Source organism: Melospiza melodia, chromosome 25 (genome assembly GCF_035770615.1).
Source record: "Melospiza melodia melodia isolate bMelMel2 chromosome 25, bMelMel2.pri, whole genome shotgun sequence".
Lineage (NCBI taxonomy): Eukaryota > Metazoa > Chordata > Aves > Passeriformes > Passerellidae > Melospiza > Melospiza melodia.
The window spans coordinates 8,548,844-8,574,430 of record NC_086218.1 but is presented as its reverse complement, the minus strand read 5'-3'; the positions used below and the strand labels follow the sequence as shown (position 1 = coordinate 8,574,430).

Below are 25,587 nucleotides of genomic sequence, written 5' to 3'. Positions count from 1 at the left end.
ATAAAATTAAGTTCTTAATGTAATTTAGCACATTTAATACATTAACCCTTTCCCTTCTTTGTTTTCTACAAGTTGTGCAACATCATTATTTTAATTTTATTTTATTTTAATTTTTTTTTTCCTTCTCCCATTATACTATATGCCTCAAAACTCAGACAACAAGCCTAACTCTACTTCTATGTTCGGTTATATCTCCCTCTCAGGCCTTTATTTTTGCCAGAGAGAGATGAAAATACCTGGATGGAACATGTGATCGGTTTCCAATAGTAACAATCCCGACTACAGGTTTCCTATGATGTTAAAAGAAAAGAGGAAAAAAAACAACAACAACAACAACAGCAACAAAAACAAAAAAGGCAAACACAAAATAAAAATACCAGGGAATGGACTTTGAACGGAAGGGGCACGGAGCTGGCGTGGCGATGCCAGGGGACCCCGTGCCCAGCTGGCTCAGCGTGAGGTGGGAGAAGCGTGGGGCAGGAGCGGTGCCAGCCCCGTGTGCATCATTCTGAGCAGAGGAAGCCAACGTGGTGCTGTGCCAGCAGAGCCATGAAGGGCTGGGGAGGGCTGGGGGGGATCAGCTCTGCAGGGACCCCCTGCCCCGGGGGTTATTTCAGTGGGAAATCCCACAGGAGCTGCTCTGGCACAGCCCCAGGGCAGCCACTGCAGCCCGGGTGTGTTTGATACAGGGCAGAGCCACAGGAAATGCAGGGATGCTCTGGGCGTCCCTGGGCATTTCCTTGGCGTGCCTGGGGCTGGGACCAGAGCTGGCTCTGCCACACCTGCCAGGATCCTCCAGCCCTCGTGCCCGTTGCCTTTCACGTTTGCTTAGCACTGCTTTCTAACTCAGGAGCAAACCCCATACTGCAAAACAGGATCCAGCCCCTGGTCTTTTTATTTTTCCCTTTTTTAATGATTATCTTGAACAGAATTCATAAATAAAAAGGGGAAAAGGAATTGCTGATGGTTTCACAGATAAGCAAAACAGCCTGTGACCAGCTTTGTGCCCCGACTCCTGGGAGCCAGCAGCAGATCTCAATGGCCACACCACACTGCTACCTCTCACTGCTCCTTTTCTCTGCAAGTTGTTTCAAAAGCATCATCATAAGCCCAGAAAGCACATCCTGCTGTCAGCAACCCGGTGCCACCATTGGAGGGGGGCTTCATTTTCACACAGACAGTAGTGGAACTACTCCAGATTTTACATTAGTGTCACTTTACTGGGGGTGACTTTCAATTTGCTCCATTAGCAGCCCTGAAGCGCTGCTGGAGCAGATCCAGCAGGGATGCTGCAGCCTCCAGATTCCAGATTCCAGCAGAGAAACCTACTGGAACAGGGGGGTCACAGGGGAGGGAGGCAGGAGCCGCATGGGCAAACCAAATTCTGCCCCAGCACAACCCCAGCTGAATTTCCCACTGGGTCCACTGACAGCAGAACATGACTTCAAGTTTCTACAGGATGTGAAAACCCACACTAAAACACAGAGATTGCTCCCTAAACATCCTAGAAAGGGTTTTTGGAAGAACCAGCCCGTGCTGGCTCTGCTGCCACACCAAGGGCACCTGGCTGGGGCTCACACGGGTGGGATGGAGCCACTGTGACACACAAGTGACAATAAAGTGCATCCACTCTCCAGTCCAGGGGCACCACAATGCACAATGTCCATCACTGACGCTTCTTCAAGTATCAAATTAAAAAAAAACAAAATTAAAAATGAGGTAAAACAAAACTGAAAGAGCAAACAGGCTGCCTCGCCGCCCCGGCAGGGAAGGACCAGGCGCTTGATTCACCGAGTGTGAACCCCCCAGAAGTGCAGGAGCCGCCCTGCCCCGCTCCCCAAAACACCCCAGCACCAAGGAGGGTCCCAGGGGAGGGATCTCAGATTCACAGTGCTATTAATGCTCAGAAACCGAATGAGAACTGTCTTCATTCCTGTCCTGACCTATTGCATGGCTTTGCTGAGTGATGAATGCTGGTAAGGGCCCCCCCGGCCCCCCGAGGCAGGCAGGGGGCAGGGGGAGGCCACCGTGCTCCTCAAGGCATCTGTGTGGATGCTCCCAAGCTGCAGGAGATCCGTGGGTTTGCTACAGCTGAGCCACAGCTCAGAGGAGAGGAGCAAAGGCTAAACCCAGAGGGAAGCAACTCCCCAAGGGGGTTTTCTTTGCTAATGACAACGTTGCCTCGTGGATGTTTCTTTCTGAGTTCTCTCCTTCAAGCAGAGATTTTGGGTGCAGTGAAAAGCATCCAGAGAGAAGGGCTGGCCTCTCTGTGGAGTGAGTGGAGCAGCTGGCAGGGGTGTGGGCCACGTCCTGCCCCAGTGCTGGCGCCAGGGGTTCAGCATCTGAACCCGTGTGCCACCGCATCACCCCCTGCCTGCTGCCAGCTCCAGGAGCCCTCGCTCCTGCCCTCAGCACTGCAGGGACTCAGATCCATCCACACCCAACAGCTAAGAACAGCCCTCAGCCTCCTCCGTGCTCCTGCAGCCAGACCCAGGCAGGTGCCACCAGTGCCACTGAGTGCCAGGGCAGCTGCCAGGGAGCAGAGCTGGGGGATCAGGGACGTGGTGGCCCCATCAGGGCTGTGAGAAAGCCCTCTGGGGCCAGCAGGAGCTTTCCCAAACATCTCACAGCAGCTGCAATGCTCAAAGCTGATGTTTGGAGGCAAAGAGACGCCCGACAAAGCAAATCTCCTGGAAGATGCTGCGCGCGGGGCAATGAGCCCGTCTCGAGGCGCGCGGCACCGGGGTGAGAGAGAACCAAGAAAAAGAAAGAAAACAAAGAGGGAACAAAGCAACCCTAATGCCCTGGCACTGCCCAGCGCAAGGGCAGAGCCTCCTCCTGGCACCTCGCTGCCCTCGAGCTCTGTCTGTCACCTTACAGAGGGGAGATGGCCCAAATCTTCCTTTCCTTCTCCTTCCCGCCTGGGACGGCCCCACCTGCCCAGCCCAGGAGCTTCCCACACCTTTGGTGCTTGGAGAAGTTCAAAAACCAACAACAGCCCAAGGAAAGTAACAGCAACTTTGAACATTTTTCTGCAATTTCCTGCTCCAAGCCCAAGGCTGGAAGTCAGAATAAGGCAAAAATTAATGGCCTAAAACTTCCTTATTTTGTTCCATGACTAGCCAAATCTGTCTATTTTTATTAAAAAAGCAACATAAACCCCCAAACGTATCTTTTTAAAAAAATACATATTATTAGATCCCTTTTTTTTTTTTGTCTTTTTTTTTCCCCTCTATAAAAATAACTTCAGGACTTTGATTGACAGAAGGTACCAGTTGGTGGTTGTTATTTTGTTAGGCTTTCGGTCATTTATTCGTTTGCTTCAGAAAAATAGTACCAAAAAAAGATGGAATTCCTGGGGAAGTTAACAATGATCGTGTTCACAAGTTTATTTTACATTCTGCTCTGTCTGGGATCACTTGGATCTACTATAGATTAAACAATATGGATAGCATCTACTATTTGAACTAGTTAATTTTTTTTTTAATCTTTACTCTAGGATTATATGAAATAAATTTGAGTGTTTATTATTATTAACATTTTTTTTAATACCCATCAAAGCAAACTTTTTTTTTTCTTCTTCTCATTTTTGGTTAAAAACAAACAAACAAACAGGAAAAAAAATCTTATTTTAAAATGCTTCTTTGAAAGGCAACAGAGCAGAAACATCACCCCATCATCCTGCTGCAGGGCACGGGCTGGATTTGGGGTGTGAGGGGGGACAAATTTCTCCCCATCCTCAGCCCACAGGGAGGTGGTGGCTGCTCAGCACACCCCTAAAGCAGAGAAGATGCTGTGAGACCCCTCAGGATGTGCTGGAGCCGTGTTGAAGTGCTCTCCTGGATTTCCAGAAGCTCAGAACCCATCGGGGGCACTCGCTCTGCTCTGGCTGTCCCTGCCATGGGTGTCCAGCAGGAGCTGTGCCCACACTGCCCTGGGCAGCAGATGGGGTGATCTGTTCCCTCCTAGGATGGGCTGGAGCTGGCCAGGAGCTCCGTGTGAGCTGGACAAAGCCCCAGGACGAGTGCGGGGCTCTGGTGTGGCTCAACCTCCAAAGGAACGACCAGGGATGGTCTCAGATCCTGCCGGGCCTCAACACCGGCACCAAACCCTCCTGCTCTCCCTGCAACCCACCCAGCACGGAGAGAGACGGAGCCAAAGCCTCAAGGGGGGCACCAGAGACCACCCAGAGCCCCCCGGAGCGTGTCCAGGGCGTGTCTGTGCCAGCAGTGTCCGTCAGTCCTGTCTGCAAGGCTGGGGAAAGCACCACGGATCCTGGCATTACACTGGGCCCTCTGCAAGCAGAGCAAGGACAGAACTCCTCCGGCTCCTTTGGCTGGCAACAAGGAGGAGGAGGAGGAGGGTGGGAGCTGGCAGTGCCAGCTTTGCCCTGCGAGCACCCAGCTCTCCACGAGCCCCAGGGAAGCAGAGCAGGAGCAATCGCTGCTCCCCAGCCTGGCAGGTGGGTGGGAGCCTGGCATGGATGCTCAGGGTGCCCAGGAAGGGCTGTGCCACCCAAAGACTGCCCCAATCCCAAATCCAGACCTCGACCCTTTCCAAGGGGGTTCCCAGATGGAGCAGCCACAGGATGGGGGCACAGGCTTGGGTTCATAGTGGTTTTTTTCTCTTCTACTTCTCTGTTTTTAATCACCTTTTTTTTAATCTTTTTTTTTTTTTGTTTAAATACATCCAACTGTGTTAATTTCTTATTTGTGGAAAGGGCTATCTGCACCATAACTATCACCTTTACATACACACACGCACACACGAAAAATGAAACATATATTAAAAACACTTTTTAAGCAATACTCTGGATACAAATGTATTTTTTAACCTACATATATTCTAAACCTTCTAAACTTTTAAGGATCACTTTATCATAAAATAAAATATCCTTTTTTCTTATAATAAATTACCTAATAAAAAGTATTTTTATTAGCCCAGTTCCTTGCTACATTTACATGTAATAAATGCATTTATTAAAATAGAATATTAAATTATAAAGAAATGTTCTAATTTTAAAATCTTAATCTTTTTTTCCCTCCTCTCTCTCTCTTTAAAAAACACCAGGAAATGCATCAAAATAAACCCTTCAAACACCAAACAAAACAGGTTGGAGTATTTTGATTTCAGAGGTTAACAATATTAACAGTCTGAGCCTTTGTATGTATGAAGATTATTTTTTTTTAAGAAAGAAAGAAAAGAGAAAAAAATAATAGATATCCCTCCAGCTGAAAAATACTTTTGCAAATGGGAGCTAGGACAAGATATTTTTATAGTATCTCCTCATTAACTATAAATCCAATTTTGGTTCTTTTTTACTTTCTTTTGTTATGCATTATAATACACACTATTCTCTATATAATTTATGTCGATGAGGATGACATCACAGCATGATATTACTTTTCCCCTCCATTTCCCTTTGTTATTTGTCACCCGCTCCCCTGCACCGTCCCTTGTCCAGCAGTCGCTGTCCCCCCCATGGCAGCTCTCAAACACCGCCCCAAAACGGAGTTTGGGGACACGGCAGGACCCTGGCATGGGAACAGGGAGTTCCCACAGCCCTGTCACAGCTCCCTTCCACCCAGGAGGTCACATCCACAAGGAAAAGCCACAGGATGAGTCCCAAACCCAGCAGAGCCCCAAGGCCCCACTCTTTATTTGCAGCCGGGGCTGAAGTCGGCGGCAGTTTGGCAAAGCACGAATGGAAATCCCAGTGCTGAACTGGGTGGGCACCCCACTACAGCCCCTCTGTCCTCCCTTGGGGTGAGCCTGCCTGGACCTGGAGATGTTCTGAACAAAGCTGGACACGTCCTGAACAAAGCTTGACATGTCCTGAACAAAGCTGGGCAGGTCAGGAACAAACCTGGATGTATCCTGAACAAACCTGGACAGGTCCTGAACAAAGCTGAACAGGTCCTGAACAAAGCTGGACAGGTCAGGAACAAACCTGGATGTATCCTGAACAAACCTGGACAGGTCAGGAACAAAACTGGACACATTCTGAACAAAGCTGAACGTGTCCTGAACAGAGCTGGACATGTTCTGAACAAACCTGGGCACGTTCTGAACAAACCTGGACACGTCCTGAACAAACCTGGACATGTCCTGAACAAAGCTGGACACGTCCTGAACAAAGCTGGACACGTCCTGCTCACACCTGGACACCTCCTGCCCACACCTGGACGTGTCCTGAACAAAGCTGGACCTGTCCTGCCTGGACCTGGACACCTCCTGCTCACACCTGGACATGTCCTGAACAAACCTGGACCTGTCCTGCCCACATCTGGACATGTCCTGCTCACACCTGGACGTGTCCTGCTCACACCTGGCCATGTCCTGCCAGCAGCTCAGCGCCTTCCTGCCCTCTCTGCTCCCAGCCCTGCGTTTTGGGTACCTGCCCTCAGCGCCACTGCTTGTGCCCTCGTGTCACTGCCTTGCAAAGATCACCACCACGTACACAGCACAGCATGGCACGGGTCACCTCGGTCCCCATCCCAGCTCCAGCAAATGCAAACCCCAAGGATCTCCCCATTCCCCAGCCAGGCCAAGGGGAAACCAGCAGCACCCACTTGGCATCAGCCCCCCCTCGTGGGGTGTCTGTGCCCTGTCATCACTCCCAGGAACCCACCCTGCTTTGCTGGGACGTGATTTTGCAGGATGGAGGTCTCAGGGACCAGGCTTCCCACAAGGGTCTTGCTGCTCCTACTCCAGAGGGAGGAAGACCCAGTTTGGCGTACGGGGTCCCAGTTCCACCTGCCTCCCTCCAGCCCCCCGTGGCTTCAACACCCCAAAGGGGTATCCCAAAAGCCTGGGAGGGATTGTGGGGCAGCTGAAGCCAGCGAGGCTCAGGCCAGTTGGTTCACACTGCAACAAGATGTCACCAAGGGCATCCTCGTGGTGGGAGGGAAGGGGAGAAGCGCAAGGACCCGGCTCGGTGGGCGCTGCAGAAAAGGGATGGGTGCAGGAGGAGGGGGCTGTATTTAGTTATCATTATTGCTGGTGAATTAGACCAACAAGCCATTTTTAGTCACCTATCAAGGAAGATACAAGTCAGAGCAAATAGTTAAGGTCATGGGCATTTTTCTTGTTTTTTGTTTTTATTATTTTTTTTTAAAGATTTTTATATATATACATATATTTAAAAAGAGGAAAAAAAAAAAATTACGCAAATTTTTGTTGTTCAAGCCCCGCAACCGGGCTCCCCATGGATGCCAACAGGCAGGGCCCGGGCTGCCCCTCTCTGGGTGCCCCATGAGCCCCCCGAGTTCCCTGCAGCCCCCACTCGAGGCAGAGGTAGCTCTCGGTGCATTTACAGCGCCTGTTTTTTCTTTCTTCCAAAGTTGCTACATCAAAATATGGAGTCGGTGGGGGGTACAGCGGGAAGCAGGGCACAGGGGGGAAAAAAATCAAAATAAAAACAGGGGCCGAAATACTTCTATTCATTTTAAACTAGAACTGCTACATCAAGCTTTTTTTTTTAATATATATGTATATGTATATATATATGTGTATATATATATATATATATAAAGGTTATTGGAACTGAAGATTTTATTAAAGGCCAACTTGGAGACTTGAGTAGGAACCTCATCTGTAGAGAGGGGCAGCCCCCCCAGGACAGCCCCACTCCGGTTCCCAACAGCAAGCATTGGACGTTTGTTTGGGTCATGATTCTTCTTTTTTTTTTCCCTTCTTTTTTCTATTTTTTTTTTTTATTTTTTAAAGAAAGGGGTTTTGTCTTTTTCTCTAACATTTTTTTTTTTCAGCATGCAGGAGGCTTTTACATCGTTTTCGCTTGTTAAGGTGAGGGAGGAGGTACAAGGAGCAGAGCTGAGCCCCTTGTATCTTCCCCATTCCCCACCCCCTACAGTCAGTGCTAGAACAGGTCCCCCCACCCCAGGTCCCCAACACAGGGGTCTCCTTCCCCCCCTCCCCACTCCCACCCACCTCTTCACAACCTGGCATCGAATAAAGACATTGATCAAGAACTTGCTCACATTACCACGAACAGACTCCACTCAGCCAAGAACGACTACTCACTCACTAAGACAGCGGCCGAGCCCCCCAGCTCAGCCCCTCCAGCACCAACACCAACGTTTCTGAACGCCCCTCCGAAGGGTGGCTGAGCCCCCTGCCCACCCCCGACCCCCACCCCCCGCCCCCCAGCTCGTGCTTCCACCACTCTCTCTCCACACCGGCGGGAGAATTCTGCGCCACGAACGGATCCCGTGCAGCCCTGGCGTGGGGAGGGCAGCGCGGCACGGGGGAGGTGGCACTGGGGAGGGGAGAGGTTCCCGGAGAACGGCCGTGTCCCCCTCGCCCTGCCCTGCCCTGCCCTTCCTTAACTGGGACCAAACTGAGGCCAGATTTTGAATGAGAATGGGGCAGTTTTAGGAAGGATGCAGCCAGTGCTGGCCGGGGCTCCTATGCTGAGGACGGGCTGTGCCCCAGGAAAAGTCGGGACATGGGGGCTCTGGGGGTTCCATCCAGAGCACCCCAGACCCCATCACCCCACAGGCCCCACAGCAGAGGGTGCAGAACACGGCGCCTTCCCCCAGGAAGTGCTGGCATCCCAACCCGCTCCTGGTGCGAAAGGCTGCAGGGCTGGGACAACAGCCTGGCCAGGGATTTCCTAAAGCTTTGGGGAGGAGGGGAGTACCAATCCTGCCTGACAGCGTCCCGTTACCACAGCATTTTAACTTTTGTCTTTACTGCTTCCAAAACATCAGCATCTACTACAGCCTGGGAACATTGTCCACCCCTCCAATCCGCCCCTACGGAATACATCACTGTCGATGCAAAAGAGTGGAGGCATCCCATCATCCCACCACCATTTCCAACCCTCCAACTGGTATCTGAAGATCAAAAGTGGATTTTTATCAGCACAGAGCACCAGCAGCACCTGCCCCAGCACAGTGAGCTCAGCCCTTCAGTGACTGTGCCCCTGAGCCCGCTGTGCCAGGGCACAGGCAGCAAACCAAGCAGAAGGGAGGATGTTCCCAGGAACATTACCACGATGAAAAGAAAGTCTCCTGTAACTGAAGGGAATAAAAAAAAATCTCAGGTGATTTTTTTTTGTTTGTTTGTTTGGGTTTCTTTTTTTTTTTTTTTGATGTTAGAACTGTCTGTGCCAAGTTGTGAAACTTGTTGGTTCAGCTCTAAATCAGGGTCCAGGATCTGTGAGCAGAAGTTGAGGGGTAGGAAATGGGGAAGTGGTGGTAGTGGGAGAAAAATTATATATATGGGTTTATATACACACATATATATATATATAGGTGCTTGATTAATTAAGTGCCTATATATATATATACACACATATATTTATAGCTGGGTGTACTGGTACTCAATAGGTTAATCCAACACATTTTTAACATCACAGCATTTTGGCATCCACAGACCAGCTGAACAAACCTGATGGAGTGAAGGTGCTGGCCTGCACCTTGCATGCGTTGGCACGGGAGCCAGATCTGAAGCCCATCCTCTCCCACTTCCCAATGGTTTTAAAGTATCTCATTTAACAAAACCAGGAGTCTTGAAATGATTAAAGGATGTTCAACAAGGCAATTTTTTTTCTGTTTTGTTTCGTTCTGAAAAAAATATAATATATAAAAGTGGCCAACCTCAGGAAGATCCAGGAAAAGGACAGCTGAAGAGGTTTTGGTCCATAAAGAAATACTTTTTCTTCTTTTTTGTTTTTTTTTCCCCTACTTGGTTTGGGTAACAAAAGTTTTGGTCCAGTTTAAAAACGACGACAACAAAATTATCTCTATAAACTCAGGGTTTTTTTTTTTTTTTTGCTCTCTGTTGGGATGCATGTTGGTTTCTTATGGGCTCATTTGCCTGTATTGCATGATCGTCTCTCTTAGGTTTTGGTGCAATAGGTATGTTTTTTAAGAAAAGAAAAGCACAATGTTCTCTGTGTGTGTGTGTGTGTGGTGTGTGTAGCTGCAGCTGGCATCACTTGGAGGAAAGAATGAAGAGTGACCTACGGAAACGTGGAAGTCGACGCATTCCCCCCATGGACGGGAATGCTTTGGAAATACCCTGTTAGTGACTCCTGATTGGACTGATGAACAAATCCCTGCTTGGATAAGGAAAAAAGAACAAAGTTCCAGACTCCACGGTGGCTCAGAATAACAAAATAAATGCTCGTCGCCTGGTGTGATCCCAGTAGGTTCTTCCAAACCTTCTTCAGTTTCACTGGCGTCGTTTTTTATTTCTTCACCTTCTTTTTTTGATTTTCTTTTTTTTGTGTTTTTTGTTTGGGTTTTTTTTAGAAAAAAAGGAAAACAATAAAAGTTCTTTAGCTGTGATTTTTTTTTTTTGTTTAAATCTTTGAGGTAATACAGTTGTGCCCTCGTTCTAACAGGTTCCCAGAGGTTGATGGTTTCTTTCTTGTTCTTCCAAATCCCTGTCATCCGTTTTCCTTTCTTTCTGTTGTTCCTTTCTGAGCTCCCAGTTGGGCCGACAACCCTGGGGGGAGGAGAGTGGGGGCTTCAAGCCAAGACAAAGGTTGAAGGTGGCTGGAGAAAGGCTGGCAGGGCCCTCCCTGCATCCCTGCTCCCTCCCCGGTCGATCCAGGTGGCCTGGCTTGGTCATCGCCAAGAAGTCCCAATCTCACCACCAAAAAAAACTGAACTAAACTGCTTTGCTTGCGAGATCCGAGTGTGCGTTCTGAGTACTTGGTTTACAAAAGACATTGCAGGCTGGAGCATTGTTCGCCCTTCAAAATTTCTGGCTTTGCTATTCATTTTAATTTTATTATTCACTTATTATTTTTTTAAAAAATAACATACATTGCTTGTAAAATAATTTCATTTCTTCTTTTTCTTCTTCTTCTTCTTCTTTAAATTAATTTATTCTTTCATTCTTTTTTTTTTTTTGTTCTTCAGATGTCATTATTATTATTATTATCATTATTATTATTATCATCATCATTTTTCTCTCATCCCACCCGCTCTCCCTTCCTACTCCCACCCCCCCCCCCCCGCCCCCCAATGCCCTGCTCTGTCTCTTTTAGGAAAATATTCTAATGGCCTGAGTGGCTGCCGCGTGGCAGACGGGGCACTCGGGATCAGTCCTCTCGCAGATCCTCACGGCACACTCCATGCAGAAGAGGTTGTGGCCGCAGGGCACCAGCGCGGCCGTCACCTCGCTCTCGAAGCACACCATGCACTCGCGGCTGCTGCCCACCGACGTCCGGGCGGCGGCGGGCGTGCCCAGCTTGGAGAAGCCCTGCAGGGGCTCCCCTTGCGACCGCCGCGGCAGCCCGGACAGGCCGGGCTCGGGGATGGACGAGGAGGGCGAGCGGTGCGAGTTGGGGTGGATGGCGCCGGTGCTGCTGGAGCGCTGCTGCTTCGAGAAGAGCACCGAGACGGGGTTGGTGTTCTCCTGCCCGGCCCACATCGGGGCGCCCGACTCCGGCACCCCGTAGTACAAATCCTGCTTGTTCACACCGTAGTTGGGGAAGAGGTAACCGTAATTGAAGTCGTTTTGGTCGTTCAGCCGGGGGGTCTCGTAGACGGGGTCAACGGAGCAGTCGCCGATGCAGCCCAGGCTGTTCTGGCGGAAGGTGGACAGGGGCTTGCAGCCCGGCGCCGGCGTGTGCACCCGCCAGGCCTCCGAGTAGCGGTTCTCCATGCCGGAGTCGGGGCTGCTGGAGAGGAAGTCGTTCTCGTTGTTGTACTCCAGAATCTTGCCCGTCCTCACCGCGATGTGCGTCTCGATCTCCTCGCGGGCGCGCTCCACGTTGCCCGGCGCGCCGGTGATCTCGAAGACGGGGTCCCGGTCCCGGCTGGGCGTGATGATGTAGGTGTTGGTCTGCTGCTGGATCCTCTTGATGGTGGCTCCCTTGGGGCCCACCACCAGCCCCACCACGCGGTAGGGCACGCGCACGCGGATGGTGACCTGCCCCGGCAGGGTGGGCGCGCTGCCGAAGGTGGTGCCCGCCTTGTTGCGCGAGGCCCTGATCATGGAGAAGTGCTCGGCCGCCGAGATGATCTCCCGCCGGGCCATGGCCACGTCCTCCCGCCGCCCCGTCACCATGAAGACCGGCTCCTCCCCTCGCACTGGGGTCTTGATGTAGGTGTTGGTCTTTGCCCGCAGGGCTTTGATCTTGCAGCCTTGGGAAGAGAGAGAAGAAGGCACAGCAGTTAATGAGGCTGCCCCACCAGGCCACAATCTCCTGTGCCACCTGGCAGCCACTGTGCAGGACGTGGAACAAGGGAAAGGCCTCTAACCCTGAGGGGAAGTGCCAGAGGGAAGTCCACCCTCACCATTCCCAGACTCCCTCCCTGAGGGGAAATGCCAGAGGGAAGTCCACCCTCACCATTCCCAGACTCCCTCCCTGAGGGGAAATGCCAGAGGGAGGCCCAGCCTCACTATTCCCACAGACTCTCTCCCTCAGGAGTGCCATGCTCCCTCGTCCCCCAAAATGGGGATCACCATTTTGCGTGCTGCAGCCCACCACACCATCCCCCCCGACTGCCTTCCCTCAGCAGCCATCCCAAAGATCTCCCTTCCACCCACCCCAACACCATGGAGCAATGGGGGATCCACCCCAGGTGTCAGTGGTCTCCGTGACAAGGCCTATCCCCAGAGCCCCAGGGTGGCCCCCCAGTGACAATGGTCATCCTTGGGCTCTGGGGACAGGGCTGATGCCCTCATGGGGCAGCCTGGAGGTCACAGGAGAACAGAGAGATGCTGGTCCCACAGCCTGGATTGCCAATGTGGAGCCTTTGGCCACCCTGTGCCAGCTCCCACGGGGAGTCGCCTTGACTCCAGAGGATTTTGGTACTACTGAGGAGGTTTTGGGGTCAATACCATGAACTTCAGGGGGACAAGTTTGCAGGGGAGTTGCAGAGATGCAGCACTTTGCGCCTCCCCACGGCAGATAGGGCAGGACAACAAATGCCAGCAGAGCTAGATGGCCAAGGGTAGCAGGAGGCCAGGATTTGCTCTGGGGCTGAAACAGCAAGAAATGGGGCAGGGCTGCCCTCCTGTGAGCCCCAGAGCAGGCTGTGCAAAGACTCCTGCTCCAGGTACTCAGAGCCTCTCCTGAGATCACTGGCCAAGTGATACTTCTGTGTACCACACCCACACCCCAGAGCCCATTCCCCAAATCCTAGAACCCACCAAGCCAATTCCCCAGCTCCTCACAGCTCAGAAAACAGCCTTCTGCTTTCCCAAAAAGGGCAAAAGACTTTCCGGTGTGTTTTGGCTTCCAAATGATTTTTTGGAGGGTCTCGATCCAGCTGGGTGGCTTCAGGTTCCCAGATGACACCAGGATGCCATCAACAACTAAGAGTTTTTTACGGATGTGGCACAGTTCTCTAAACCACACCTGGAGCCCTCCTTGCTGCTGTCCCGCCCCTCAAGAAGCCTCACTTGGTGCCCCAAGGCATTTCTGGCACAAGCTCCAGGGCAGGCTGGGGGTTCCTCTGCAGGAGGTGTGCTCTGAGCTCAGATCTCAGAGGAAAGTTGAAACCTGTGATTCTCCCGTGCAGATGAAGCGAGGTGAGCACTTTGCCGCGGTTTCCTGAGGATTTGGGTGTCTGACAGAACCAGAGGACAAGGACACAGCACTGGGACCTCTCTGAGGTCCCCCAGCACCTCCTACCCCACCTTCCCTCCCCAGAAAAGACCATTTTCCTCTGATTACCTGACACCAGCAGCTTTTCCTCCACACACCCCACTGACACCACACTTCAACACACAATGACCTGCAAATACTCCCTCTGCAACCACCAAATGCAGATTCCTCAACTCCCGGGCTGGGATTTTATTATTTCTACAGATCCTGATCAATAACAGCACCTCTCAGGCTGGCAGCTCAGGGCTGCCACTCATGCTCAGCCCCTCTGGGGAGACACAGGCTGGTGACATCGGGGTGCCCCCTGGGATGCCAGCAAGAGCTGAACCCACACCTGTGGCACTGGAGCAGCCTGGTGCCACAAGAGCTGGCAGAAAAAGCTCCCTGGGCTCACAGGTGCCAGGGCAGCCGCTGCATCCAGCAGTGCCCGGCGGGGAGCGCGCTCAGCCCGGCCAGCTGTGCTCGCAGTGCTGGCACTGCGTGGGCACCGAGCATGGCATGGGCACGGCACCACATGAGCATGGGGCATGGCACCATGTGGGCACCGGGCATGGCATGGGCATGGCACTGCAGGGGCATGGGGCATGGCACCATGTGGGCACCGGGCATGGCACGGACACAGCATTGCAGGGGCATGGGGCGCAGCACAGACACAACACTGCACAGGCACCGGGCACAGCATGGGCACAGCATCACAGAGGCATGGGGCACAGCACCACATGGGCAGCGGGCATGGCACAGCATGGGCACCAGGCATGGCATGGCACAGGAGGGGCACTGCAGGGGCACAGCCCCGCACAGGCACCGGGCATGGCATGAGCATAGCACCGCACGGGCACTGGGCACAGCACCGCAGGGGCATGGGGCATGGCACAGACACGGCACTGCACAGGCACTGGGCACTGCACAGCAGGGGCACGGCACTGCACAAGAACCAGGCACGGTACCATGTGGGCACCGTGCATGGCACAGGAACGGCACCACACTGCACAGGCACCGGGGACAGCACAACAGGGGCATGGAACCGCACGGGCACCAAGCATGGCACCATGTGGGCACCAGGCATGGCATGGGCATGACACTGCACAGGCAGTGGGCACAGCACAGCAGGGGCATGGAACTGCACGGGCACCAAGCATGGCACCATGTGGGCACCGGGCATGGCATGGGCACGACACTGCACAGGCGATAGGCACAGCACAGCAGGGGCATGGAACCGCACAAGCACCGGGCATGGCACCATGTGGGCACCAGGCATGGCATGGGCACCGGGCATAGCACAGCAGGGGCACGGCACCATGTGGGCATGGGGCATGGCATCACATGGGCACAGCACTGCACAGGCACTGGGCTCAGCACCACGTGGGCAGCAGGCATGGCACCACAAAAGTACCAGGCACGGCACAGGCATGGCACCACATGGACACCAGGCCCAGCACAGCACGGGCACCGTGCGAGCACCAGGCATGGCACAGCACAGTCACGGCACCACACATGCATTGGGCACAGCATGGGCATGGCACCGCAGGGACACTAGGCACAGCACAGACACCGGGCACAGCACGGCACCACACGGACACTGAGCACGGCACCATGCGGGCACCATGCATGGCACAGCACAGCACGGGCGTGGTGCTGCGTGGACACCAGGCATGGCACAGCGCGGGCATGGCACCACAGGGACACCGGGCACAGCCCTGGCCAAGTGCAGCCCCACACAGCCCCTGGCACAGCCATGAGCCCGCTGCCCCTCAGAGGGTCTTGGCAGCAGCACGGGACGCACGCTGGTAAATCAGAACTTCACTGTCAACTCCCGCTGTGATTTTGAACTCCTCAGAGCCACCTCAGCTCCCCGAGCCTCATTTCCCATTTCCGGAGCAGGAATCGCTGTCTCCTGCCTTGTGCTCCCGCAAAATTCCCTCTCAGTTTCATATCTCAGCACTGCTGCACTCAAGCCATCCCTGAAACAGGAATTCCACATTCCTGGGGAATGGAAACGCCACAAAGAAGGATCTGGGAAAATCCCTAAATCCAAACCAAATCCACCCCTCGCCAAACGCAGTGTAGCTCACGGGTTACTCCCCGGAGTTTGCACCGTGAGGTAGATTTGTGATGCTTTGTTGAGTAAAGTTTGCAAACAGCCCATGTGGAGCAGTGGTCACGCAGTGGGTGTGCTGTCAGCTCCAGGAAACTCAGAGGACAGGACCTCATGGAGCCAGGCACGACTCAATTGCAGGATAAAGGACAGGACCTCATGGAGCCAGGCATAACTCAACCATAGGATAAAGGCACCAACTCAACTATGGGATAAATTATAATAAATAATAAAGGTGCATCCCAAGGAGAGCTGCATAAATCCCTGAGAGGTCACCCGTGCCCTCTGGCAGCCCTGGCAGGGTGGGCTGTCCCTGCCCCACCGCTGGCAGACATTTCCCTGCCCCTCTCCTGTGCTGCTCCCTCCCTCTCCAAAGAGGGAGATTCCATCTTAGGAAGATTAACCGAGATGCCACCATTTCCCCAGGGATATCACCAGAGCATCGTGTGGAAAAGACAGGGGGGCGTTGACAGCAAGCACCAAGCTGAAAATGCCTCCCCTGTGCATCACCCCGGGCTGCAGGAGCTCCGTGGAATTCCGCAGTGACCCGAGCTCTGCCTCTGGAGCCAGGCTCGCTCTCCTGTGCAGAAAAGACCTCGGGCAGGCGTGTGGCATGGATGGGATTGGGGCTGGCATTGGGGCTGGCATTGGGGCTGGATCTGGGCTCCGTGCTGTTCTCAGCTGTGGGACAATGGCAGCATGTGGGGGACAGGGATGTGAGCCCGGCAGGACAGGAAACAATCACGAAGCCGACAGGGAGGGTCAGGCAGGCAGAGCTGTGACAAAGGACCAGGGCTCCACGCTGGGGACAGATGGAAGGGAGCAGTGGCAAGGAATCCACACGAATGAGGGCAAATGTAAGCATGTTACACGAGCTGGAGGAGCGGGAGGGAGTTGGGCATGGAGCAAAGGTGGTGGAAATCGAGGGAGAGGCACACCCTGATGCCTCCAAGGGAGGAGGAGAATGAGGTGCGTGGGAGCAAAGCCAAAGACACCCCAAAAGGGCAAAGGGAAGGTGGGCAAGGAGAGAGCACGGCGAGAGGGAGGGGAAGGAGGATGTGGAACGGACAAAAGGACGCGTGGTGCAGTCGGTGGTGTGAGAAGGGGGGGAGGAGGGAGGGTCCCTGTGCAGGCCTGCAGACGGGAAAGCCAGCTTTGTGGAGACAGACAGATGGGGATCCTGTGCTTAAAAACAGGAGAAAATCACCTCCTAGGAAATTAGACCAACCCCAGCAAGCCCAGAGGGCTCAGCAGCCCTGACCTCCAGCAGCTCTGACCTGGCACAGACAATGGGCAAACCATCAGCAGCCCAAATCCAGAGAACTCCACAACTTCCAGGGGTGTGCACTGGTTTTTTACATCAGCTAAAACCAGGCTGGGCTTACATGTGATTTACTCACTTAGTGCCAAGGCTCCAGACCCATCTCAGCCCCATCCCTGACTGCTTTGCACACTAAAAAGGGGCTGAGCCTCCTTTGAGATCCCCCTGCTCTGATGGAGCTCAGCTGGATCAGGATGTGGCCCCAGCCAGATGGGCAGCACACCCCAATGTGCTTATTCCAAACAAAATTCATCGTGCATGGGGTGGTTTTTGACACTTTCCCTTCGTGCATAACTGAAATTTGAAAACACCGTGTAACAAAGCATTTTACTCGGGGGATTATTCAAAGGAGAGGGAGGTGGAAGGGAGGGGATTGCCTGGCAGGTGGTGTCAAAATGAAGCTGAGGGAAGAAAGGGACCCATAAAAACATAACTTGGTCTATGTTCTCCTCGTTATGGCAGCACACAGACATCAGTGCGTCGATCCCTGGCAGACCCCTGCCACTTAGATTTTTATATTAAACAGAGAATTAAGCCCTTTCTCATTGTGTTTCCACAGCCTACCTTCTATTATCCTGGGTTTTGTCAATAAAGCAGATCCCAAAGCATTCCATGAAGGAGGCTGTAAGCTCAGTTCCTCCCTCATCCTTTTTTCTCTTTAATTTCACTGATTACCAATTGACTCAAAGTAAACGTGTTTGCAAATTACCTGAGTACATCACAAACATTCCCACACAGGACCAAACCCTGGAGGAGTGGAGAGCCTCTGGCGCCCAGACCAGTCAGCTAACTGGAATTAATCCGCAGAGCAGCCATCTCTGGCTGAAAACACAGAAATAAACTGAGTCTAGACATTGCCAAGATGGGTGGTGGGGGTCAGGGGGAGATCTGGATGCATGGCCACCTTCTCTCTCTCTCTCTCTCTCTTTCCCCTGCATCGGGGCAACAAATCCATCAAAATCAACAGAGAATGCTCCAGGAGCTTGCTTCACCTCTCCAGCTGCTCACAAGGGACACCAGGGTGCTGGATGCATCTGATCCAGCTGCCAAACCCATCCCAAATGTTCCCACTCTGAGCAGCCCCAAGCCAGTGTTTGGTTTTCACAGGGTTTACCCCAAGGTGCTGCTCCATCCTTGGGCAGAGGGTGATCAGAGCATGGAAGGGATGTGCCCAGCACAGCACCACGGTGACAATGCCACCAGGACAGTGCAGTGGCACACTCAGCTGTGCCTGTGAAGCAGATCCCTGAAATGATTTCACTTTGGTGTAAATTCAGAGTTAGACCTGCTGATTACCACCTCCTCGGTGCTGGGACAAGGCCAGGCCCTGCACAGGTATATTCTGCCACTGATGCAGAGGGGAGGCTCCCACCTGGCACCAACTGGCACCTCCATGCCAGGAGCATCACCCTGACCCTGGAAGCACCAAGGGAGCTGCACCAACCACAGCAAACAGCTCCAGAGCCAACCCCAAGCTGCATCTTTTTGTTTGATTGACTGCGTCGTGGTTTTATTTTGGAAAACACACCCCGCAAACCACTCCAGGTCCTGATATTTCATGCTTTCATCAGATACAAAGTAATCTCTGCAGACAAAAGCTTTTTAAGCCCTCTCCTCATTTCTGGCAAGGCGCAGATACAAATTACACCTGCAAATACCCCACCAGTCCCTTCTGGCGCTGCTAGTGGGGTGCAAGAGGGTCTAAGGGCAAATTAGAACTTGGTCCTTTTTTTCTATTGTAGTCATAAAATTGAAGAGGATCATAAAATAAACAACCCTCAGCTACCTCGGGTAAGGTGGGGCATTCTTCCCCCCGTTAACATGAAAGCCTTGTTAAAAGACAAGCACACAAAGAACTTCACAAATAAACCCTCCTGACGGCCTGTGGGGTAAGGTTTTGCTGCATCGAAAACCCGATGAAAGTGGTGTCAAAAAAAAAAACCCCACAAATGCACACAAAAGGACCACAACCAACCGAGTAAATCTCTTTGCACGCAGGGTTTATTGTCCCGATGATGCAAGTTGTGTTTACAAGAAGGGGAAAAAAAAAACCACCACCCAACGCACACCATGCCAGGAAAACCAGCGACTGCCTCATTCCAGCGCGGCGATTTTACGCTTTTTCACATTGTGATGAAAGTTGTTTATGAAACAACAAAAAAAAAAACACACAAAAAGAAAAAGGGGAAAAAAACAAAAAACAGTAAACGGCATCAAGCCTAGAGGCACAGACAACCCTTGTGCGGCGGAGCAAAGTTGGGAAGCGAAGCCCCCGGCGCGGAGTGGGTGTGCCCGTGGCACGGCTCGGTCCCGCACGGCTCCAGGCGAGCCGGGGCCGGGCGGAGCGGGGGAAGCGGGGCACGGCGAGCGCGGGGGGACGCGGGCAGCGAGGGAGGGGGCTGCCAGACAAAGGCGGGGGCCCCCACCCAGTGCCAGCGCCGCTTTCTTCCCCACTGCCCTAGATTCCGGGCGGCCGCGCTGCGGTTCACTCGGTCAGCGCCGCACCGGCCGCCCGAGCGCTGCGCGGGGAGCGTGCGTGGCTCCCTCGCAGAAAATTCCCTTTGTCTCCCTCTCCCTCTCTCTCCCAGAGCCGTTCTCTCCTCCCACCTCCGGTTCAAACGGCACAAAGTCGCCGCCGCTCCGCACTTTCCCCCCCCCCCCCCCACGCCGGTGTAAATTCGGAGTAATTCTCGTTAACACTTTGTAACAATCCGATACCGGCTGCAAATCTTTCCCTCCCTTTCGGGCCCATCCCGAGGTGCTGGAGGAGCCTTCAGACCTCAGCGGATCGGGTGGATTTCGAGCCAAGATTTCCATGAAACAAGGAGACAAGAAGATCTGCCCCCCTCGCTGCTCCTCGGATGCTGTACATACATCCACCTCCACAGGGTGGGTGGGGGAGCTGCCATCATCAGACTTCCTCAATGGAAAAGGCTTCCTCGGACTATTTTTAAATGCTGAAAGCATTGGAGCATGTTTGGAGCTACACAAAGAACCCAATCACCTTGGGTTTAGTGGAGCCTCTTGTTATTTGACTTCACCTTGCCAAGAAAGAGCAATTTATGTTAAGATCCTCTCTCGCATAATCTCATTCCTGGTGACAACAGGCTGGTTGGAGCAGGCTGGGAGATGCTGCATCAAAGGGTGTCTGTGAGTACAGGTGACAATGGATGCTATTACTGTGATGAGACCAAGAACCCTTAGAAGGACCAAAAATCCTTAAGAGAGTCCAAAAATCCTTTACAGGGAAAGTCTTATCTAGGAGTGGGCGCAGCACAAACCCCACGGCTTCTCCCGACACCTGCACACACCAGGCACACAAAGAACCAGCACCACGTCTCCCTGCCCACAACATCTGGCCTCAAACGTGCCCTTCAGCCTCTCCCCTGGCTGCAGCGACAGCAGCCCGGTTTGTCTGTGGGAGCAGGCAGAAAAGTTGGATACAAATCTTGATCTGGCTAATCCACACCCACCTCGGGTCACTTCTCGGGAAGAGCTGCAGCGCCTGATGATTTCTGCCCCTTCCTAATTTCAGTCTGCACAACCAAAACACGATGATGCCCTTCAGACACTCTGCATTGCTCCCAGCACCCACACCCCATCTCAGCCCACATCCCTCGATGTCCCACCATCTCCAGAAAAACCTGCTGCAAACCCCTCCAGTGCTTTGTCTTTACAATTTCACGGGCATGGCCGTGAGAGCCAGCAGAGCCATGGACAGGGTGCTGCAGGCAGGACACCCACAATGAGGGGTGGCAGGAGGAACACAAGGGCCACCAAGCTCCCTGATGTGCCACACAGGTCCCAGGGAGCACTGGCTGTGCCATGGCGCACACCAGGAGGTTTGGTCACCCAAACCCAGCACAGCTGGAGTTCACACACACGCCAAGGGAAGGGGGTGACCTGCAGGAGCCCTGACTCAGGCAGACTCACCCCTGATATGTCCCACAGAAGGACGGGCGTGGAGGTCACGGCTCCACCAACCATGCCCAGTCAAAGGGATTCTTGTGACTTCATCCCCTCCTTCCTCCTTTCCCAGTTTCCTGCCCTCCAGGTTGCAAAGCAGCCCTTGGCACATCACCCAGCTCTTTGCCATGGACCCAGGGGCACCAGCCTGGCCAGTTCCCACCAATCCCCCTTCCCACAGCCCACCACCACCTCACCCCAGGCCAGTCTCCCACCCCAACCAGCTCGTGGCTCAAATTCAGAGCACAAAGCAGCCCCAGCACAAACTGGAGCAAGGATTTCAGCAGGCCATTGGCTCCTCCAGGGCACGTTCACAGCTCCTGGGGAAAGCAGGAGCTGCCAGGCTCAGGTCGAGTTCCTGCAGCATCCTTGCTTGGAGTGAAGCCACCCCCTCTGCCACGATTACACCTCTTCACAAACCACTCTTACAGGCATTCCAATAAAAATACATCGGGCTGGAGCATTATTTACACTTAAGTGCCTTTTCAGTGCTTTGATAGCAGGTGGAATTCCTGTGGCCAGGTCCCTGTGCCCAGATCCAGGCCTCTCATATCCACACCTGCCTGTGAGGAACACTTTAATAGATGGTTGATATTATTATGAAATAATCTGAAGGGATAGTGTGTTTCTTCAGAAAATAATAAGTTGAAGAAAAAGCTAAACCCCGTTACCAAGTAAAGCTGTGAAATAATTTTTTTATTTCATTATTACTTTTTTCCCCCTCCCTTTTTCAAGATGTTCGTCACCCTGCTCAAAGGTACCCATAAAAACAATTGTTTTCCTAGAAAACCATCTGCAGCAGGAGCAGTACTACCAAGGGATGACAACCTGGCATTGTGGGATTCCTGGTCAGGCATCCATGAGAGTCCAGGAATCAATCCCCCAGGGAGCCCCACACCCAGCTCCAGACCCTCTTACTCCGGCCTTCTACACAAAAACAAGGCACAGGAGACAGCAGAGACATTCCTGCAGGCCTTCAGAAACAAGTGTGGGCCACGATGTGCGCTGGGGTGAAGAGCCACAGCTGCAGGGACCGTGCTGAAGGAGCCCCCAGCACAGGATCCATCCCACCCACCTCCACGGTGGGGCACAGGCTGCCCCACCAGCCAAAGGAGCACAGCCACAGCTGCATCCCCCCAGCTCCAGCACGCTGACATTTCAGCTTCCCAGATGTGGGAAAACCCTCACTCACTCAGACACACACACACACACAAAAAATGGTGGAAAAAATCCAGGTCTCCACGTTCCTCTCCATGGCTCTGGACACAAGAGGCACGTGCTGCGTTCTGAGCACACACCCCCTTCTCTGGAGTCTGGGGCAGCGCTGAGATCCTGCAACAAAACAGCCCTGGCACATTCCCCCTCGGTTCCGCCTGCCGAATCCTCTTTCCCAACTTTATGAAACAAAGGGGGCCTGATTCTCCACGGCCTCACACACACACACACACCAGCGCAGAGTTGGTGCTGAGCCCCGCCGCGCCTGCAGAGCCAAGGGAGGATCAGGATCGGGATCGGGATCAGGATCATGTCCAGGATCAGGATCGGGGCCAGTGGGATCTCCTGGGCTGGACCTTCACCCCTTCCTGCCCATCTCCCCCATGAGGGCCCCCATCCCAGTGTGAACACCACAGCAGGAGCTGCTCCCTCTGCCGCAGAGACCCCGAGCTTTGGGGAGGTCAGCACGCCCGCACTGCTGCCCGCTCTCCATCCCGGAGAACCGGCACCGGCCCGTGGAACCGGACCCCGCTCCAGGGCTGGGAGCAAGCAGAGCCTCCGCAGGCCCCATTGTTCCAGCCGCACGCCCTAGCGTCAGAGATGTCCAGCACGGAGCCATTTGTGTCCCTCTCCCGTGGCTTCCCCTCGCCCACCTCAGCCCTCCTCGGGCCACTGGGGGTCATCACCCCCCGTGTCCCCCCAAAAACCCCCTGCTCAGGGCCCTTCCATCCCAACCCACAGGGGAGCATCTGCCCATGGAGCCGCAGGCTCTGCCCATCGCACTTCCAGAGCGTCAAGTTACTTGTTCAGAGAAAGAAAGAAGGAAAGAAAGAAAGGAAAAAAAAAAAAGCCCAACACTTAGCCGCACTATTATTATTTTTTTTTTCTCTGTAGCGACACAAAACTTCTCTCGGCAGCGCCGTGCCCCGACTCCCGCAGTGCCCACGGGAGGCGCGGGGCCCCGCACCGCACACCCGGGAGTGGTGGGGGTGGGCGAGGGGTGACTTAAGAGTGGGTGTGGTATGGGGATATATATATATATATATATATAGATATATATAGATATATATAATTTTTTTAAAGCCCTCCTCCATTCCACCTCGCTCCGAACGGAGCCGGGAGAACAAAAGCATCACTGTGGCGGCGCGCGGGCAGCGGCTGCGGGGGGCCCACGCGGGACGGCGGCTCCCGCTCCGGGGTCCCCTCGCTCCGGGGTCCCCCCCGTGGCCGGGGGGCGGCGGGAGCAGCTCGGCAGCTCGGCTCCCCGCCGCTCCAGCGGCCGCTCGGACCGAGCCCGGCGGCACCACCACACCCCCTCCGCCCGGCCAACAAAGGGGGACTCCGAGGCGCGGGGCCGGGCTCAGCCTGCACCCCCCGCCCTTCCCCCGCCTTATTCCCAGGGTTTTTTTTCCTTTCTTAAGCAGAGCGCGGTCGAGCTCGGCTCTCGGGCAGAGCCGGGGAGCGGCGCGCGGGGCTCCGGTGCCGGACGAGCCCCCGCAGCGTTCCCGCAGAGCCCCCGTGCCGCCGTTCCCCAGCCCCGCCGTGCCGGCAGCGCGGCCGCCCGCCCACATCCCGGGAGCCCCGGGCTTTGTCCCCGGCGGGGCCGAGCGGCCCCGGCCCCGAACAATGGGCGGGAGGGAGCGGCGGGGCCCCGCGGCCGCGGGGGGAGTGTCCCGGGGCCCGGCGAGCGGCGACACACCGGGGCACATCGCGGGGTACCGGGGGCCCGGAGCTCACCTTGCCGTCCCACGATCTCGGCCACGTGCTCGGAGCTGGGCACCGGGACGCACTCGGTGGTGTTGGAGCTGCTCTTGAGCCGCAGCTCGGCCTCCTTGTAGAGCGCGCACAACTTGGGCTCCGCCGCCCCGGCGCTGGGCGCCGCCGAGCCCTTCGGGGCCGCCGGGGGCGGCGGCGGCGGCGGCGGCGGCGGCTGCTGCGGCGGCGGCGGCGGCGGCGGGGGCTGCTGCGGCGGCGGCGGCGGCGGGTTATTGTTGTTGTTGTTGCTGTCCTCCACCAGCACCACGGCCGAGGAGGAGGAGGAGGAGGAAGGCTCGCCTAGCCCCAGCAGGCAGAGCTGGTCCAGGGCGAGCTGCAGCGCCCGGTCATCCTCAAGCAGCGCTCTGTCTTTGCCGCTCCCACCGAAACAGCCTAAATCGCCGAAACCCCCGTTCCTTTCCATTATCCCTGGGACTACCAGGCTAGGCATGGCTAACAAAGGCTTGGGAGGGGGCTGGGGGCTGGGGGGGGGGGGGGGGGGCGAGAGGAGGGGAGGGGGGGGGACACAAAGAGCTCGGGAGGGAGAAGGGAAAAAAAAAAGGCAGAGAGAGAGAACGAGAGAGAGAAAAGGACCCTCCGCCCCCCGCCCCCCGCCTGGCCAAGCCCCTTTCCCGTGTAACCCGAGCCCCGCGCCCGCCGCCTCCACCGCGGTCCCCCCGCCGCCGCCCCCGCCCCCGGCCGCCGCCGCCGGGGGGTGCGGGGGGTGCGGGGGGCGCGGAGCGGAGCGCGGCCCCGCGGGGGGAAACTCTTTTGTTTGAAGGCGGCTGGGCGCTGCGGGAGCGGCCCGGCCCGCGGGCTCATGGGGGATGTAGTCCGGTGGCGGCACACCCCCGCCCGCGGCGGCGGCCACCGGGGCGGCGGGGACCGGCGGCGTGCGGAGGGGGACCCGCGGGGACACGGGTGGATGTGGGACGTGGGATGGGGGGGACAGGCTGTGACACTGCGAGGGGGATGCGGGGACCCGCGGGGACACGAGTGGATGTGGGATGTGGGGGACACGGTGAGGGGGCTCCAGGGGACCCACGGTGACACGAGTGGATGTGGGATATGGGATGTGAGGGACCGGCTGGGACACGGTGAGGGGGATGCGGGGACCCACGGGGATACGAGTGGATGTGGGATATGGGATGGGGGGGACTCGCTGTGACACGGTGAGGTGGATGCGGGGACCCGCTGTGACACTGCGAGGTGGATGCGGGGACCCACGGGGACACGAGTGGATGTGGGACGTGGGATGTGAGGGACCCGCTGTGACACTGCGAGGGGGATGCGGGGACACGAGTGGATGTGGGATGTGGGGGACCCGCTGTGACACTGCGAGGGGGATGCGGGGACACGAGTGGATGTGGGATGTGGGGGACACGGTGAGGGGGCTCCAGGGGACCCGCGGGGACACGAGTGGATGTAGGACGTGGGATGGGGGGGACCCGCTGTGACACTGCGAGGGGGATGCGGGGACCCACGGGGACACGAGTGGATGTGGGATGTGAGGGACCCGCTGTGACACTGCGAGGGGGATGCGGGGACACGAGTGGATGTGGGATACGGGATGTGGGGGACCCGCTGTGACACTGCGAGGGGGATGCGGGGACCCACGGGGACACGAGTGGATGTGGGACG

General features: G+C 55.1%; 1 protein-coding gene across 1 annotated transcript; it reads right to left on the bottom strand.

Annotated features, from left to right (window-relative positions):
- Positions 1–11,016: 11,016 nt before the first annotated feature.
- MEX3A (mex-3 RNA binding family member A) lies at positions 11,017–24,412 on the bottom strand. Its single transcript, XM_063176293.1, has 2 exons — positions 23,929–24,412; positions 11,017–12,125 (listed from the first exon to the last, which is right to left on the bottom strand). The coding sequence occupies exons 1-2, from the start codon at positions 24,395–24,397 to the stop codon at positions 11,020–11,022; spliced, it is 1,575 nt and encodes a 524-aa protein (XP_063032363.1). The 5' UTR covers positions 24,398–24,412; the 3' UTR covers positions 11,017–11,019.
- Between the last annotated feature and the right edge of the window lie 1,175 nt (positions 24,413–25,587).